Below are 16,558 nucleotides of genomic sequence, written 5' to 3'. Positions count from 1 at the left end.
CGATCGGCATCGCGCCGCGCACGAGAACGAACCGGAACACTATCCCTACTCTTCAATATTAAGGATGAACCGGACCCACAGTCCGGATAAAAAGTTGGGCAGAGAGAAAAAGCGTCAAAAAAATTACCGGAAATCTTGTTCGCGACAATGACGTTGAACACCAATCAATCAGCGTCCCTGTTACGCGATAGAAATGAATCTGAACAAATTTGGATAACACAAGCTAAGATATCGAAAATTTGACGTAAGGGTTGTTGTTGGAAATATGTTGGAAATAATGTACTGTGGAACGGAAAAATATCGTTTCTATACGTAATTTATGGAAACTTCCTTAGGAGATTGATCGCCGTGGTGTGAGGAACAAACCTCAACTCGTAATCAGCGAAAGCTGTATGATCGAGGTTTCGCAGACTTGACTTGCGGTGTGGAAAACGCATCGCCGAATAATTCACGGAATGCAACCGGGTGGTTAGTCGTTTAGCCGGCGAAGCTGATGTTGGGTATACAACGTTATGCTGTACCGGCCTACCAAAATGGTGCATTGCAGTGCTGGCCGGTTAAACGGATAATCAATATACAACGACATCAACTCGACTTTGAATTCACAACAATTTCCGTACCTCTGTAAGTGTGTAGGTATTCCTCGGCGATCCGCCTCTCGATATTTCATAATTCACTCCGCGAACGATGGCGGCATCGGGACGTTACACAGGATGGATGGAAAAATTTTACCCCAAGAAAGAAGCTGCCGTAAAATTTGGACTACAATTTACTGAGACTTGTTACATTAGAGTAAAAATTCACCCCTTGAAATACCATCAGTTTTCTTTCTTATTTTTTTTTTTTATATTTCTCATCAATCCATTCATACGTCTTCTACTAGCTCTTCTTACACACATCCCCGGATTCATATCACATTTGGAATTCGAGGAACTTAAAAACTTCGCAGCAGCCACGCGTCGCATGAGCTGAAATTGGGCGGGAATGAATTAAGAGACGCGGATACTGAATGAAGTAATTAGCAAGACCCCTAGAGGAGCTTTTGGTTAGAAGGACGGATGAATGGTCTTTCGATTCTCATTTCGCGTCTCTCTGCAGCAGTTCGGCCGCGGGCGATCGAACGTGCGGCAAATTTTGGTGCTAGTCGCCGGTTAATGGAGCCACTAATGTGATTATACACGGAGCGCCGATCTCTGGAAGATTTTCTCCCCCCTCCCCCCCTACCTCACTCTTTCTTTTTCCATCCCTCTCACAAGGAGATGCTATTTTTCAGCTCCCTCAATTCCTGCCCCTCGTCAACGGTCGTGCCTCCTTTGTCTCGACGTGTTCGACCTCCGATATATATGTACACCCTACGGCCACGCCACTCAATGTGATTAGCACAGCTCCTTTGAAACGTGCCCGGCGCCAACGGACATCCAAATTCATCTTCTAGATCCCATTGAGTCGATGGATTGATTCTTCCTCAGGCCGTATTCTCAATACAACCTCCTGCGACTCAAACCAACGTTGTGATCGGAATCTAGACTTGGACTTCTCACGTAAAACGACAGAGTTGTGTTATTCAGTCAATCCAATTGTGGTATTACCAAATTTGAACGTTTAGTATAATCGTTGGTGAAAAAACCATGTCTGATTCACGAGGGCGAGAAGAGAAAAGGAGGTGGAGGAGGAGTAGGAGGAGGAGGAGGAGGAGGAGGAGGATTGAACAGCGCGTAAGGGTGAATAGCACATTCTAGTATCAACGAGGAGGCAAAGACCCCTCTGTTGAAGGGGCTAATCGAGGGATGTCGGGGCGTGATTGTGTTGCAAATTCGGCGCTTTGCATCCGGCGAGGCTCTGGAGAGGGGTTTGAAATCGGGTGAGATCCGTTCAACGCTTCAAGTAATTCCGGCAAAGTGGGTACAGGTACGTAAGAGTCGAGAGGCGCAGGTGCCTGAACTGCACACATATCCGGCCCGGTTTTTCCGCGGTCGGAGAGTAGGTACGCGAAAAGAGATTCCCGAGTTGAGGAGAGCTGTTACAGGAGGAGGGTAAAGCGTGCGATATCCGGGGATAATTTGATGAGCGGTGATGATAACTCGAGGCGTATTAATCCCGGGAGGCCTTGCAGTCCTGCGCTTGCAGCGCCGGTTCATCCTCCTCCTCGAACCCGGGACGTCGGCTCTCATCATCGTAAACTTTATGCCACGTGCCGGTCGCTGCAGCCACGCCGACCCAAAGAGAGCCGTATTACCTACCCTGCCGGTATTACTTCCCCGCTTCCAGCTAGGAATTCATGAAGACATTTTACATCTACTTTTATGGTCCATCAGAAGTTGACGGTTCTGCCTGATGCATGCGCCCGGAAGCAGCTCGGTTCGGAAACCGGGCACGTCTTGATTTTACAAGGTTTAGGCTTAAAATGAAGTCAACCAATTTCCGGACACTGATAAAGAGGGAGTATTTGGAGCCGATTCTTGACTACATGGCAACCCACGCGTTCACAGATGTCTGCTGGGTTGTCAATTGATAGTCAATAATGTAGAAGTTGACTTGATTTTACAGGATTTGGGCCTAAAATGAGACCAAACAATTTCTAGACACTGATGAAGAGGACGTATTTGGAGACAATTCTTGACCACAGCTTAGCAGTTGAGTGTAAATTGACTTGTAGTTATCAACGAATAGTCAAGCGGAACTTTGAAATTTCGATAATTACTAGATTTTATGAAACCCTATTACATTCACTATGCCGAGTTCCGTATGACATCTAATTTTATTCTGATGTTGTTTTGACATTGACGTTTCTGAGGAAACTTGTCGATGTACGGTTGACCCAGCTCCGATTTTTGGCTGAGGTTCACAGTCATTATCGCGTCTGATCGTTGGGCGAACAGTGGTCGTTTTACCGACCTTGCGCCACCTCTAAGTGCAAATTTTTCTCACCTACTGAAATTATGTGAGCTTCAATTGGTCGAACGACAATCTAAATTTGAACGAGTGTATTACTTGGAAAACAATTCTCCAAAACGAATTCCCATTGGTCACGCGTCGCGAATGGTCAAACTTTTTCCCGGGAATCCCAGGCCGGCTTATCGGCTACGTAAAAAGTGTATCACTAGACCGGATAGTTCGTACAGATTCGTAGCATCGTGCCGAGACGGGTTCCCATCAGTAGATGCAATAAAAAAAAGTCTCTGATTTGTTTCCACCCGTAACCGGCTGCAGGGGATGAGCAACGAGAAAAAGGGCGACGAAGTGAGAGTTTCGAATGGCCCGAGGGATAATGGGAAACTGGGCTTTGGGGAGGAGTTGAAACGGAGGGAGAGGAAATTAGAGGTTGTTGTAACAGCGTCCTCTGCCTACGGCCGACTTTCGTCGGGTTCCTGGTCAGCCCTTAAACACACGTTAACACCCCGCTGCACAGAACTAGAAACAATCAGTCTTTTCGGGTAAGAATTACATGGTGATCTGAAAGACAAATAAAAAGATTATTCGGCGTGTTTGAATTGAAAACACACATTTTTTTTTTCTTATAGAAAATAAACACAATTACAGCACTTTGAGTTTGAGGGCTTTATTATTTATAGCTTCATGAATGTTTTATAATTAAAACATAAAGCCGTCAAATTCAAAGCACTCTAATTGTTTTCATTTTCTATAAAAAAAAAAACTCCTAAAAATAAGTACGATTTTGACCGTCCAAGCTCTATCCCGCCCTTAACGAAACGGGAATCGTACTCGCTATATAGCGTTCAGGGTGACACTCGGTGGCGCCGCGGCGGCGCTCGGCGAACATCCGCATTATAAATCTGTGCCTGCAGGATTAGCTTTCGCATAGCCTGCTGGAATTTACCGCAAAAACAGGAGGATTAAATCAAGAGGCTTGAGGGGGCGCGGATTACTTCTGGTATAACATATTGTTGGTATTACGAGAGAGAGAGACGGAGAAACGGAGGGAGTCGCTGTTTCCGGTTTAGCTGTAGGTAGGGAGAATCGGGACTCGAGGAAGACGCCGAGGACCTGCATTATCTAGTCGAGGTGTCGTGAGGCGGTAAGACTAGACGCGCGGAAACGGAAAGGAGAAGGTATACTCTCTGTACCGAGGCGCCACGTCCTGTTTACCACGTTTAATTCATCCCCACGGTGAAAGGGATGCGACGACACGGTATTACTCTCAGGTCTCACCGGGTGGTGGTTAAGACAAGGGTGGGCAAGTGGCGCGGGAAACGCTTTATCCGTCGATGCGCCCCTTCTCCGCTTCGCCGCACCGTCAACACCCTAGGCCGAAACGTCAGCGTATTCTGGGAACCGGGACGTGCCCTGACAACTCCTCCAGGGAGGCCGTGAAATGAACCGAAGGGAGTCGCCTTTGACTAGGCAAATGAGCACTTGAACAAGGGATGAAACCTCTTTCGCACCGAATGCTGCGATTTAGCGACGCTGACAATCTCGTCTGCACTTAATTCTACTTGTTTCGACCACTTTGAGGATGCAACGGGTCTATGATTCGATTCAAACCATTTTGGTATCGAAGAGACTGAGGCTAATCAGGTTCAATTGGGTCAATGGTATTTCCCATATTATTAATGTGAAAACAAAAAGATGATTAAAAAATCAATTTACGGATTTTAGGAACATTTTGATGACGTTTTTCTTTTTGTTCAATATCATTCGCCCAGTTTTCGTTAATCAGAGATCGTTCCGTTTGCAATTGAACTGTCTAAAAATTACCTAAACATTGAATGTTTATTGAACTCTTCAATGTATCTATAAATATAATGTATATAAAACCAATGTAGGTGGTTACATTACACGATAAACTGATGCTCTGTCTTTGTCTTATCAGGTGATTTGTGCAGAATTGACTTACGAATAAATTGAGGTATCATTCATTGTAATTGGACGAGCTATAAGAATTTGGCATTATAAAACAAGTGCTTGACGATATAATCTGTCGATAGATTATCATTCACTCAACTGTACCGATCCATATTAGTGTTTATCATTTCTTTTTTTTTTTTTTTATACCAACCGAATGGTTCTTTGATAAAACTTATCGAAATTCAGATCAGTTGTTGATTTCGGATCTCTGATTCTCAATCCTTCAATTCTGAATGTTATTTTTTTACTAGACTGAACATCTGTTACATCTTTAACTGTATCTATTGGTTTGGAATTGCAGATCAAGAAAATGCCTGAAATCTTAATTTGAGATTCTGTTCGATCAGACAATTTTTCGTAATGGAATGAACTCTGATGAGTTTCATTGGCGAGACTGATTGAGGTATATATTGTTCAAAAATAGACTTTTCCACACGAAGATCGATCAGCGATGTTGTTCGTCTGTTTTTCCCACAGGGATAGAGTGGCAAATTACCTTCGGCACATTATATCTATCATCATCATCGTGACGAGGGCTATTAGTCCCAATCCATCGAGTCGTTTGCCCCTGAAATATGGCTGTAGTGTAGCGTTGATGGGTGAATCAGCAGGTCAAAAACTAGCCACACGCGATGCAAAGTGTTAGCAGAATGGAAGCCAAACGAGTGAAAATAAAAAAATAGAATAACAACAGCAACGCTCAATCGGCAACATCGCTGTGATTATAAATAATTTGTGATTCCGGTTTCGCGGCGCTGGGCCGATTTTCATGAAACAAGAAAATACGTAATTGTTATGGAAGTTTTCCTTCTATCGGTCGGGAGTTTAGCCGACGGAGATAAAACGAATGTGATGTACCGTCTATTAAAACTGCGTACAGTTGTCAGTCACTCTGGTCCCCCTTCTGATACGTATTGTTCGATTAAATTGACGGAAAACTCTCGGCCGATATGACGTCTGGCTTCGGGATTGATGCTGATGAAATTTGTTCCCATTTCTGGCTTGCAGTGCGTCGGATTTTAGACTGTAAAATCCAGATTCTACGCTCCGCAGCTCCGCACCGAGATGGCAGACTCGACGGCAGAGAACTTATAGAGCCCGGAGATAAGGAGAAAAATCGTATTTCCGGATAGACGTATTCCTGCTGTTGTCAGTGCCCGATATTAATGCACTGCTGGGTGTTTCAAATTTTCCTCTCCACGATTCGCGGATCCCGGCATATTTTCCGAAGTTAAAGACTAGAGAAGAGAAGGAAAATTCGGATGCTTATAAATTCATCGGTGTAACAGCTGAGGTGTTGAAGATTATTCCTGTCAATAAAAACAAGCAAAGAGATAAATATTATGGAGATTAAACTGTAAAGATTGAAAACGAAACTCATGAATGACAAACTTCGTCCCGTTTCGGAACGATTTTGTTCAATTTTCCTTTCAACTCTGAGATTAATTATCCGATGATTGGGTAATGAGATACGCGAGACTTAGAATGGAAGTAGGGTAAATACTGGTTTGTTATACTCTGCAACAGCCGACGCAGTGCCAATCTCGTAATAATTTGCATAATCTCATCCCGTAACCCGGTATAATTTTGAGCTTGGCTTAATGAAATCTTATCCGATCAGTAATTATTGTTCGAAACATACATATATAATATATATATATATATATATATATATATATATATATATATATATATATACACATATATGTGTGTGCACACGCTATACTGTCAGTTATACACATATATGGGCGTGTAGGCGTGTACCGACACACAGGCGGCGATAGGCTGACAGAAACAACGAGGTAACTGCGTTATCCCAACGGACGACGATGTTACCGCCGGCAGCAGCATGCAATTACGTCGGCTCGAGTGAAAATGACGACCCAGGGGTTCCCCCGGCTGGCCTCATAACGCCGGAAGAGTTGCGGCCCACCGGCGTTAATGCCTTTCGCGATCAAAAGCTTCCCCTACCGAACCCACGCTGCAACATTGAGTATTTTTCGACGTTTTTTCGCTCACCCGAAATGCAAGCATTGATCGATCGCCGAATCAGTTTCACTAAAATGATACTTCGATTATTATGCTCAGAGTCTCATATTCAACGTGTATGTGAAAAGAATCTTGGAAATTTGGATCTTCAGAAAAAAAAAAAACATAATTTTTTGTGTCAACATTTCGAACCGCGGTTTGTATTTTTCTCGGGACATTGTTTACTGCGTCATTTACACGAAACACTATTTTACAATCGTGCTTAAGTGAGACGGATGGTAACCAGAAAGAAAGTCAACTTACTTTGTACAAATTTCAACTCGCCTACCAGTGAAGATTCCATTTTGTATTGATTCATAGATCATTTTTACGTATCTCGTATTCAACTTCGATGTTTCGCTTATTTTCAGTCTTCCCGCGGCACATCACATGCAGATCAGTGTTGCGATTTGCAAGGTGTCTGTCTGCTGTCTGATTGATCAGTTTCAATCTGTCGTTGTACTTTGGAAAACTGTCGATCGCGTATCTTTATCACGGATGAATTATCACGTCTGATCGATCAGCCGGCGATAACGCGAAACCGAACTACCAGTCCGTCGTCGGTTGGAATTTGGCCACCGGTGGCCGATTTGAAGCCGATAATCCGATGCAATCTTCGACCAGGATATCGAATTTCACGTTGCACTCGAACTGAAACGGCGCTGTGACGATCTAACGGTGGATTTCAACGGGATCAGTAAATTGACATACCTATGTTAACGATTCCGGAAGTTTCGATGGATCGATCATCTGGCGAAACAGCTTTGTAACCCCTCTCTTTTCCATCATCGGGCGTCGTGCCATTGTTAAAAATTTCTTTACGGAACTTCTTACACTGTATCAAATTTACTACACGATTTAGTAAACTCAAATTACTTTGTGTTTTTCTTATAAATTTGAGTAAAATAAAACATTTTTATCGTGAATTTAAGGCAAGTATACGGTAATTTACATCACGAAACTAAATTCGCAAATTTACAAACTGATTTTGTAATTTGACAACGCTATTATACAGTACATGTTTAGTAAATTCACAATGATTTTTGACAGACGAGGCCGGGTGACAACGAGGGTTGCTGTTGTTATCGACGTATGGTAATCCGCGAAGCGAAGTGACGTTATCGACTGTCAGTATCGGCGCCGATCAATCGCTGGACCACCAGTGCGGTGCCAGGATCTTCGGACGACTTTATCTCGTACTGGATCAGGACGCGCAGCTGCAGTCACCGCTCTGTTGTTCTCTGGTTTAACGGGCTTTCGCCGTAAAATTATACGGGGTTCGACGCGGATGAGAACCCGCGCTTTCGAGACACGCCAGGGACGGTCTGATGGACGGGCCTTGGTTAGTCGGACCGTCTCTCGGGCAAGGGTATCATTAGGCCAGGCCCCGGCTGTAATGACTTAATACCGCGCGACTGCACGAGGTGTATCTTAAACTCGAAATTAGAAGCGCCGGGTCGGTCCAACGGGCCGCAGGCGATCGACGATTCAAAGGCGGTTCTCGTTCGTCGGGGCTCGTTAGTCCTCGTCGACGTCTTTTCCCTGCTTGTAGGAGGCGTCCGCGTGCCTGGCGTGTATGGATTTTTTAATTACTCAATACAGCCGATCGCCGATCGCGTCGGTTGATCTAATAATTGACGATTTATTGCCGGGTCGATCTTGATCAGCCAGCACCTCGAATGTACAATTTTCCTCATCTGAAACTACTTGCTATGAATTTTAGTCCCCGGCACAAGCCTGCCTTTATTATATCGTCGTCCTGCAGCTCTTCACAGACGCTTGATCTATCGACTAATTACCATCAACCGCAGCCCTCGATCAAGCAGATGTTTCACCCCACACCTCTGCCCACTGGCACTAGTAATCACGATCCAGTTCATTTCCATTTTTGGCTCTCATCTGTTTTTTTCTCACTACGGGGTATAATTACTCACTCTCGACCATTCCAGCCGCGCGATGCACACACGAGCTTTTACCGAAGCTCCGCACCAAGTCTGTACAAGATTCGATGGGCCGAAGTTTTCCCGGAAAATTTCCTGCTCACAGCTGCAGCGACTCAGCCTCGAACTTCTCGTCGGTATGATTCGTGCTTTTCAATTCCTCTAGCATGCAGCTGAAGACAAGAACGGGCTGATGATGAGTTCATCAAGACGTCTGGGAGCCGGGCTGCGATTAAAGTAATTGCTCCATATAATACACACACCGCCGGTTCTGTCCACCGCACACTATTCGTCGCGAGTTTGAGCTTGAGCATGAGGAGGTGCAGGTAGTGGCTGGAAGCTGGTTCAGAGACTTGTGTAACCCGTGAAACACGTCGTTTATGCGGAAACTGCAGTAATCACTGTCACCATCTGCCACGTGTGTGTATGCACACCGTTCGAGACGTGGCGGGATGAGGGAGCTCTTTAATTACAACGCCGTCAGGCTTTTCCAACACAGAACGTAGAGCCAGAGAGTGGCGTCATCCAAGTTTCCCCAAAGTTACCACATGAAGACTCGACTGCTCCGTAGAATTACACCGAGTCGTCGTCAAAGGCGGAATCAATCCCGAGAATACGAACCACCGGTCCACTTGCGCACACTGGCAGACCGAAATGACCGGTTGTCTGAAGAAAGAATGAAAGAAAGAAAAATAACGAAGTAAAGAAAAGGAGATTATAACGCGACAAGGATCGTTGCTTTCCATCAACACTGCACGAAGCAATTGTCTGTCCGTGGAATAAGTCAATTAGGTCGTTGGCAGCTGCGCCGCATTTTCTAACTCGAGTTAGTCGCTTCGCTTTCTTCGTTTTTTGCCTCGTGGTCCTGCCACTCCATCCGCCTCTGGAGCTCTCGGTAATGGACCCGGCTTATTCCTATCCGCATTAATGTTACCAGCTGTAACGAACATCCAGTATTATACCTTCGAAGATCAGTAGACACATCTCATACGTGAGTATCAGATTGTTGACTTTCTTTGACAAATTGATAAAAGATTCAACATGCCGTTGCGAAATATTGTCTCAGAACATCTCATGTGGCCTCAGGTGCTCGACGACCGCGATACCGGCTTTGCGTCTTCCGTGAATTTGCCTGACACCGTGAAGTGGATAGGATAGGCATCCATGGTGAACCTACGTCACGGGATAGAGCGGTATAAAACATCGTGGAATTTGCCCTTGGTGTTTTAGGATCGGAAGAAGATGAGGGAGTACGATGTAAAGGTGGTCGTTAGGCTCGACAAACGAGTCCTCGAGTGTAGTTCGGAGAGGTGTAGGTATTCTATTACATCGAAGGTTACGACACCTCCGATATCCCTTTTCTTCTCTCCCTCATCTTCTTTCACTTCTTTTTATGCCAGAGTGATAATAGGCTTAGGATTCGCCTGGAGGATTGGCCATTTGGTGAAATCGAGACTAGCTAGCTGAGTTCTAAGCGTTAGTGGGATCGGCGATTCGTTTGACAAAAAATTGAAAGAGATGTAGTATAATCTCTGGCGCAAATTACACTCATTAGCACTTTCTTTAATGCAGTTCAGAGAGCTCCGAGCTCCAAGAAACCTCGAGTTGCACTCGAGTGTTTGAATTTTAATATATCTCTTACGTAGACACGGTACGGCTCGCAGCAGTGTCTCGCTTCTTTTACTTTATCCATCCACCTCCCCGCAACCAACCACGACGGAATAGAATTTCCAGTTCCTTTTGACGAAAACCTTTTTGCACCGCGGGCGAGTTGCGTAATGTATTTAAACGACGAGGGACCGAGTCTTGGAATTCTGATAATAACATCAGCCCCCCACCATAGCGTCGTTAGCGCCAACCTTGCAGCGCGTACTTATAATTACTTATCCCACGCTTTGACGCAATTACCAGCGTCGAATACACCGCTCTTTCCCTTACCGTCCCGATCATCCGCGTACCGCGTCTAGTTACATCACAGTTGGTAGAAATTTACAGTTCACGGTTTACATCTCGCCTCTAACTCCCTTTCAAAACCGCAATTCGAGACACTGAGAACACTCAACTCTGTGCAACAAAGACTGACTCTATCTTTCTCTCCTTCTCGATGCAGTTGAGGTACATCAATTCCGGATTGTATCCTTTGGGGAGTTGTTACACAAATCCGTTCTCCGCAAGTCAAACGATCTAGAACGCAACTCTGTTTTGTGAAATAAAAAAGAAATCATCAGACAATCCCCAAAACAATCTTAATAAACAGTAGTATAACAACGAGAAGGAACAGAACCATAGTCCTGGACTTATACGGCAGCTCGTTAGGTGTTATTGAGCCAATCTAACACTCCGGATCCAAAGGACGAGTCGGTTGTTGGCCGAAGCATTTGTCAGACTGCTAACTGGGTCTGCAGAAGGTTGTTCGACTTTCGTGATCTTCGATTCCACGCCACTCCATACGTACCTGCATCGTTGGTTCTTGGCCTTGTTTATCACACCTCTAGGTCTTTCAGTTTCGGTACTGATCTGACCTTCTATTGGCCGAGTTGTTAAAAGGTCCGTCCGGATTGTCAGTGTTGATCTCAAAGCGGTTCAAACCCAAGACCGCGACATTGTTCCATCAATTTACAGACCTAGATACCCAAATACAGATTTTGATCAGTCGATACAGCGAATATGGGAAGTAATTGGCGTATCTAAATTCCAAATATACAAGCTTGCGGTTTTGTCAGCAAATTGCCTGGCCTTAATTGCATGGCAAAAATTTCGCTTCGCCGAAATTCAGGTCCAGGATTTCGACCAGCGGTTGATCAGTGTGCAGTCTGACTGATGTTCAACAAGTCTCATAGAGACGTCTCGGCGATAATTACTTTATTACTCACGGCCAATTTACAAAATGGAAAAAGGGACCGACAAAGACAAGGAAGGAAAAGAGAGAAAGGAAGCCTAAAGCGTATTTTTTATCACTCTGACCAAATTAGCTGTGTCGTTTGCCTGCCTCAAGACTATATGGCAAAGGATGAACCACGGCTGCCGGCTAGGTGGCTTATCTTCATTTTTTTTTTCAAAGCAAAAACTGAAAGGGAAAGAAAAAAAATGTACACCAAATTTTTTTCCCTCACTTTTTGTTACCCCTCCGAGGCCTATACTCTCGTGCTCATCGGACGAATGATAATTCGGTAAAGGGACAAAGGACTCACATTGTACGGTGGCCGCGTGGTCCAAAGAACCGACACGAGATCGGTGAATGTGAAGGCGAGGAAAGGGAGGAAAGTTAAAAAAAAAGAACGATCCAAAAGTGAGGAGCAGAAGGCGGCACAATTTTGTTGCTTCATTTTTTTTAGCAGGTGAAGCCATCAATTTTCTTGATCTTATAATACTGTCATAATTATAATACACACACAGGCATACCTCAATCGCTATATAACCGCAAGGTGCCGGATTTTCGAACCGGTTGAACAAAACGGTCGGTAAAGTCTTTTTAAAGTCTTTGGAGAAAGGTGGTGGTGGTGATTTCTGTCATGATGAGCAGAAAAAAAAATCCGGAAGGTACTGAAAAACCTCGATAAAGAAAGCTAGGCCTTTTCATGATGTCTCGAAATTCCACAGGCGAACTAAGGTCACCTTTCGTCACACGAGATCTTCCAACACACGCCTTACACACACTTTGCTTCGTGGTATTTAAGGAGAAGGGGGAAGGGTGCGGGTTATTAAACAAGGGAGAAATCGAGCAGAAAATAGGAAATAATGTGACAGGACTGGAGATCCCGGAGGTAGGGGAAATTTGAAACTAGCGAAGTGGCAAAAAGGACAAAGCAGTGAAAAGGAACGAATTTGGGGGAGGGAGAGAAGGAGAGGTGGAAAAACGTGTTCTTCAGAAAATTTACGCAACTCTTTTGGAGTTCCGAAATGATCAAGTTCTGCAACCTTTTTGTGAGAAAAAACGGACCACGGTTCTAAACTCGGGATTTCTGAATGGCTAGAAAAACTCCAGTGGGAACTTTAAGTATACAGATTAGGGCGTTGACGAATTTTAGGCCCTCCCTCCCCTCCTTTTAAACCTACGTCAAATAATTCAAAAACAATTGCCTAATTTTTTTAGATTTTTACCTCAACTCTAAGATAGTCCGCATTGCGATCAAAGTATCTTATGGAAATAATGTAGGGAAAACTTTTTTTCTCAGTATATGTTTTATTGTAAAAGTAATAATGTTACAGAAGACCTGTAACTGCAAGGTTTTAGTGTTAGTATCTGAAAAAAAAATTCACATCGTCATACTAGGCTAAATAAATAAAAGTCAGATTTCGAGGGTGTGCAATTCGTCCAGATTGACTGGTGTGATGAGAATTTTTTTCAAATAATAGCACTAAAAGCCACTAAAACCTTGCAGTTACAGATGTTTTGGAACGTTATTACTTTTAGAGTAAAATATATATTGAGAAATAAAGTTTTTCCCGCGTTGTTTCCATAAAAAATTTCGAACATAAAACGGACTATCTTAGAGCTGAGGTAATAATCTGAAAAATGAGGCAATTTGAGTTGATTTAGGGGTGGGGCGGTAAAAATTTGTCAACACCCGAAATGAGGACCACCCTAATACGCATAGTAAAATAAATTACATCCTCCAAACCCGAGGCAGATTTCCGGACTGCAATTCATCGGGCAGTTGATAGCTTCTTGTTTCCAGAGCATGGCTGTCCGAAACGGAATATCGTTAAAAAATCTCTGGTTAACAAGGGGGGAGAACGTTAGTCGAGTTTCTGTTGTCAGAAAGCCTGACCACTTACACCCCTTAGATTTTTATCGGGTTTCGGGCCGTTCTATTGTCTCTGGTTATTTTTGAGAGCCACGTAGCAACCGTCCGAGATGGAACCGCGATTGTGATGATGTACGAGGCTTATTACAACACGGCCGTGTCGGGCCCGAAAAGACTGCAGTCCCAGCGGTTTGAACCAAACCTGGGAGTTCTGACGGGAGCAGGTGCTGCCCAAGAAAGGGGAACAAGGAGGGGCGGTCCTCTGATAGAGTCATTACAAGGCAGGTGAGTGTGGGCCCGTTCCCTCCCGGCATCCCGCGGGCCTTGCGGAGCGATCATTTTCACCGCATACCGCACGCTTGGCCCGCGCCTCAAATGAACGGGTTCGAATAAATACAAGCGCGGGCTGGAAGCGAGAGACGGTAAGCTTTGCTTTGTAAGTGAAATGAAATCTGTACCATTAAACCCGTTCCTTTTGAAACGCGTGGTGTGTTTTTGCACCGAGAACCGCTCACTTTTCTTTTTTCTTTTTCTCTCTTCTTTTTCTCCCTTTCATTCCTTTTCTCAGATATCTTCTTTTTTCCACGAATGTAATCCGAGGACGAGACGGGCGCGGATTTAGCTCCTGAAAATAAACCGAAATTCATCTCCCTTGGCGGAACGGGCGAGGACTCCTCGCAATTCATTAATAATTTTAATATCAGCCACTGCGAAGCTGCAGCAGCAGTCGAGAAAACCGGGCGAACCGGCGACCCTTGAGCTCCGGTTCTTCTGTCTCAACTTAATCAACTCTTTGTTTGAGATTCAGCCGTGATTATCTTCCCCTCATTAATTTCACCAACTTTCGCCTCGCCTCGACTCTCTTCTGCCCCACAACTCGACTCCTTCTCCACCCTCCGCGTCTTCGACTTTGGAGTAGAAACTTGCCGACTGTTTCGACGATTTCTATAGGGAAATTGCACCGGCGACTACCGTCCTCCAACTCTACGGGTAAGAAGAGCTGTTTTTTCCAATTCCCTGCCATTTATCCGAGAGCAGCAGCCTGCAGTTGACTGGGATCACGGGTAAACTGTTGCATATACGTATAAGACCCGGAGCTGTCGACTCGAGCAATTTATCAGCACGGTGCGGCTCGAATTCATCATCCGATGCGAACTGGCTCACTCGGAAAAGAAGTGGGGATGAATAAAAAACAAAGGTTAAAATACACATTGTGTTATTCTGCCTCTTCGGATTGTGCAAACTGTAAGCGAATCTCGAAATTGCCGTAGCTACGCGGAGTATAATGAAGAGTGCGGATGTGCAGGGCATAATTTTAATCCGCTGGAATATCGGAGCGTGAAACGTAGTCGAGAGCAATGGAAAGAACGAAAGTCACGAGTGGGCTGCTCGGCGCTCGATCGAATAACGTTGTTTGAAAGAAATAATTAGGTTCCGTGCGTTGAGTCTTGTAGTGGTGCTTTCCGCGTCGCTTGGATTGGCTTCGTTTCATTCCGGGTTTTGCCGCAATTAGCCTCATCCGTGCAGGGTAGTCGGGGCTTGAAAATCGGCGTATACATACCGAGACCGAGACGATCTCGTAAATAAAACGACAGAAATAGATAGTCGAGCGAGGAGGAGAAGGGGCGATAAACAGGGCCGAGGGCATGAGGGCGACGGATTCCGAGGTCGAGCGGGTCTGTCAGGGGCAATTATCATATCTGGTGAGTTCAAAGGGAGCGAGGAGCCGGGCGCTATGAGAATAAAACTAGAGAACAGGGGGAGTGATAAACGCTGATGCTGCAGGACTCTGCAATCGCCTTCGCAGCGAGCTTTCCGTATTTGAGCTGGCATTAGATCAAAGAATCCGGGCTACTCCGGACGCGCCTCTGCGAACATCAAATGAACGAATTTTTCAATTGTTCAACTCGAGAAAGCAGCCGGACTATGAACGATGAAGCATTTTTTATGCTGGCAGGTCGACTGGAAACCTTGATTCCTTCTACCATTACCGGCCTTATCTTATCGCGGCAGGGCGTCGACACTCTGCTCCGAGAATCGGGAAATCCAAATCGAGCCAAGACAGAGGAGCGGAATGCTGTTCCTATCTGCAACACGTCATGCTTTCACCTTCAATTTACAACCAACTCTGCATTTATGTTGAGAAGAAAGTTTTCAATCTGTACAACCGAAGACCGGAAACTTCGTACAATTTGTATGCTCGAAAAGTCGTTTTAATTCAGGTGTCATCGACTGGTCATAGCGTTTTTGGTCAAAGAATCTACTAGTTTGTTTTTTGTTTTTGTTTTTTTACAACAGTCAAAGTTGGCTCGGACTCAATATCCTTTTGAAGCGACCCTGTTCTAAGCCCAAGTGTAAAAGTATTGAGGTTCGGATCTCTGTGAGCCAGAAGCGAGAGGACCATCGCTGCGTGAAATGGAACTTCTAGCGCAGGTGTCAAAGGAGCGGGAGTGCTGTCAGTCACTCGGGGTATCAGAGGGGAAAAAAGAAAAAAAAAAAGATACCTGCATGGATTACGGGCCGTGAGGTGATGCGGATAGCGAATTTTTCCTTCCATCCATAAAATAAAGCCAGCGGGGTTGCAGGGGAGGTGGCACGTGGTTGAGAGCCTGAGAGTATTCGAGAGTTTTGACAACCTGCCACAGCCCATCGAAGATCCTTCACACCCCCTTGTCACACAAGTCCTGGTATGCTGCAGGATCCTTTCGCCTCCCAGAGACCGGAGTTCAGGCCAAAACTCAGCTGGGTAGGCGGCGACGCCTTCCAAAGTGGCGCAAAGTGCTTTAGAAACAATGATTGTCAGGGACAAGCTTTTTGGCGGAGTGCGGGGTGCTGGATATGGATCAACCAGGCCACGGAGCGGCGAATCTTCGCATCTTACGGCCGAATCAATACGGCCGCGGTGCATCCGTGGGCTCGTTTTGGGATCCTCTTCCTCGTCGCCGGGAACGAGGGTTCGACTCGCGTACCTTGCAT

General features: G+C 45.1%; 1 protein-coding gene across 2 annotated transcripts in view; it reads right to left on the bottom strand.

The window, feature by feature from the left end:
- Positions 1 to 16,558, bottom strand: part of LOC107217539 — a 53,355-nt gene that overhangs the window by 18,243 nt on the left and 18,554 nt on the right. Inside the window, exon 3 of one of the 2 annotated variants that reach the window (XM_046737215.1) lies at positions 14,041 to 14,207. The exons of the other annotated variant lie outside the window; for it this stretch is intronic. Within the exon in view, the coding sequence (XP_046593171.1) occupies positions 14,041 to 14,043 (3 nt within the window). The 5' untranslated portion in view covers positions 14,044 to 14,207. The remainder of the gene's footprint in view (positions 1 to 14,040; positions 14,208 to 16,558) is intronic. 2 annotated transcript variants of the gene reach the window in all.

The sequence above is a fragment of the Neodiprion lecontei genome, chromosome 4 (genome assembly GCF_021901455.1).
Source record: "Neodiprion lecontei isolate iyNeoLeco1 chromosome 4, iyNeoLeco1.1, whole genome shotgun sequence".
Lineage (NCBI taxonomy): Eukaryota > Metazoa > Arthropoda > Insecta > Hymenoptera > Diprionidae > Neodiprion > Neodiprion lecontei.
Note: the sequence above shows the minus strand (reverse complement) of the source record. Positions and strands in the feature narration are given on the sequence as shown.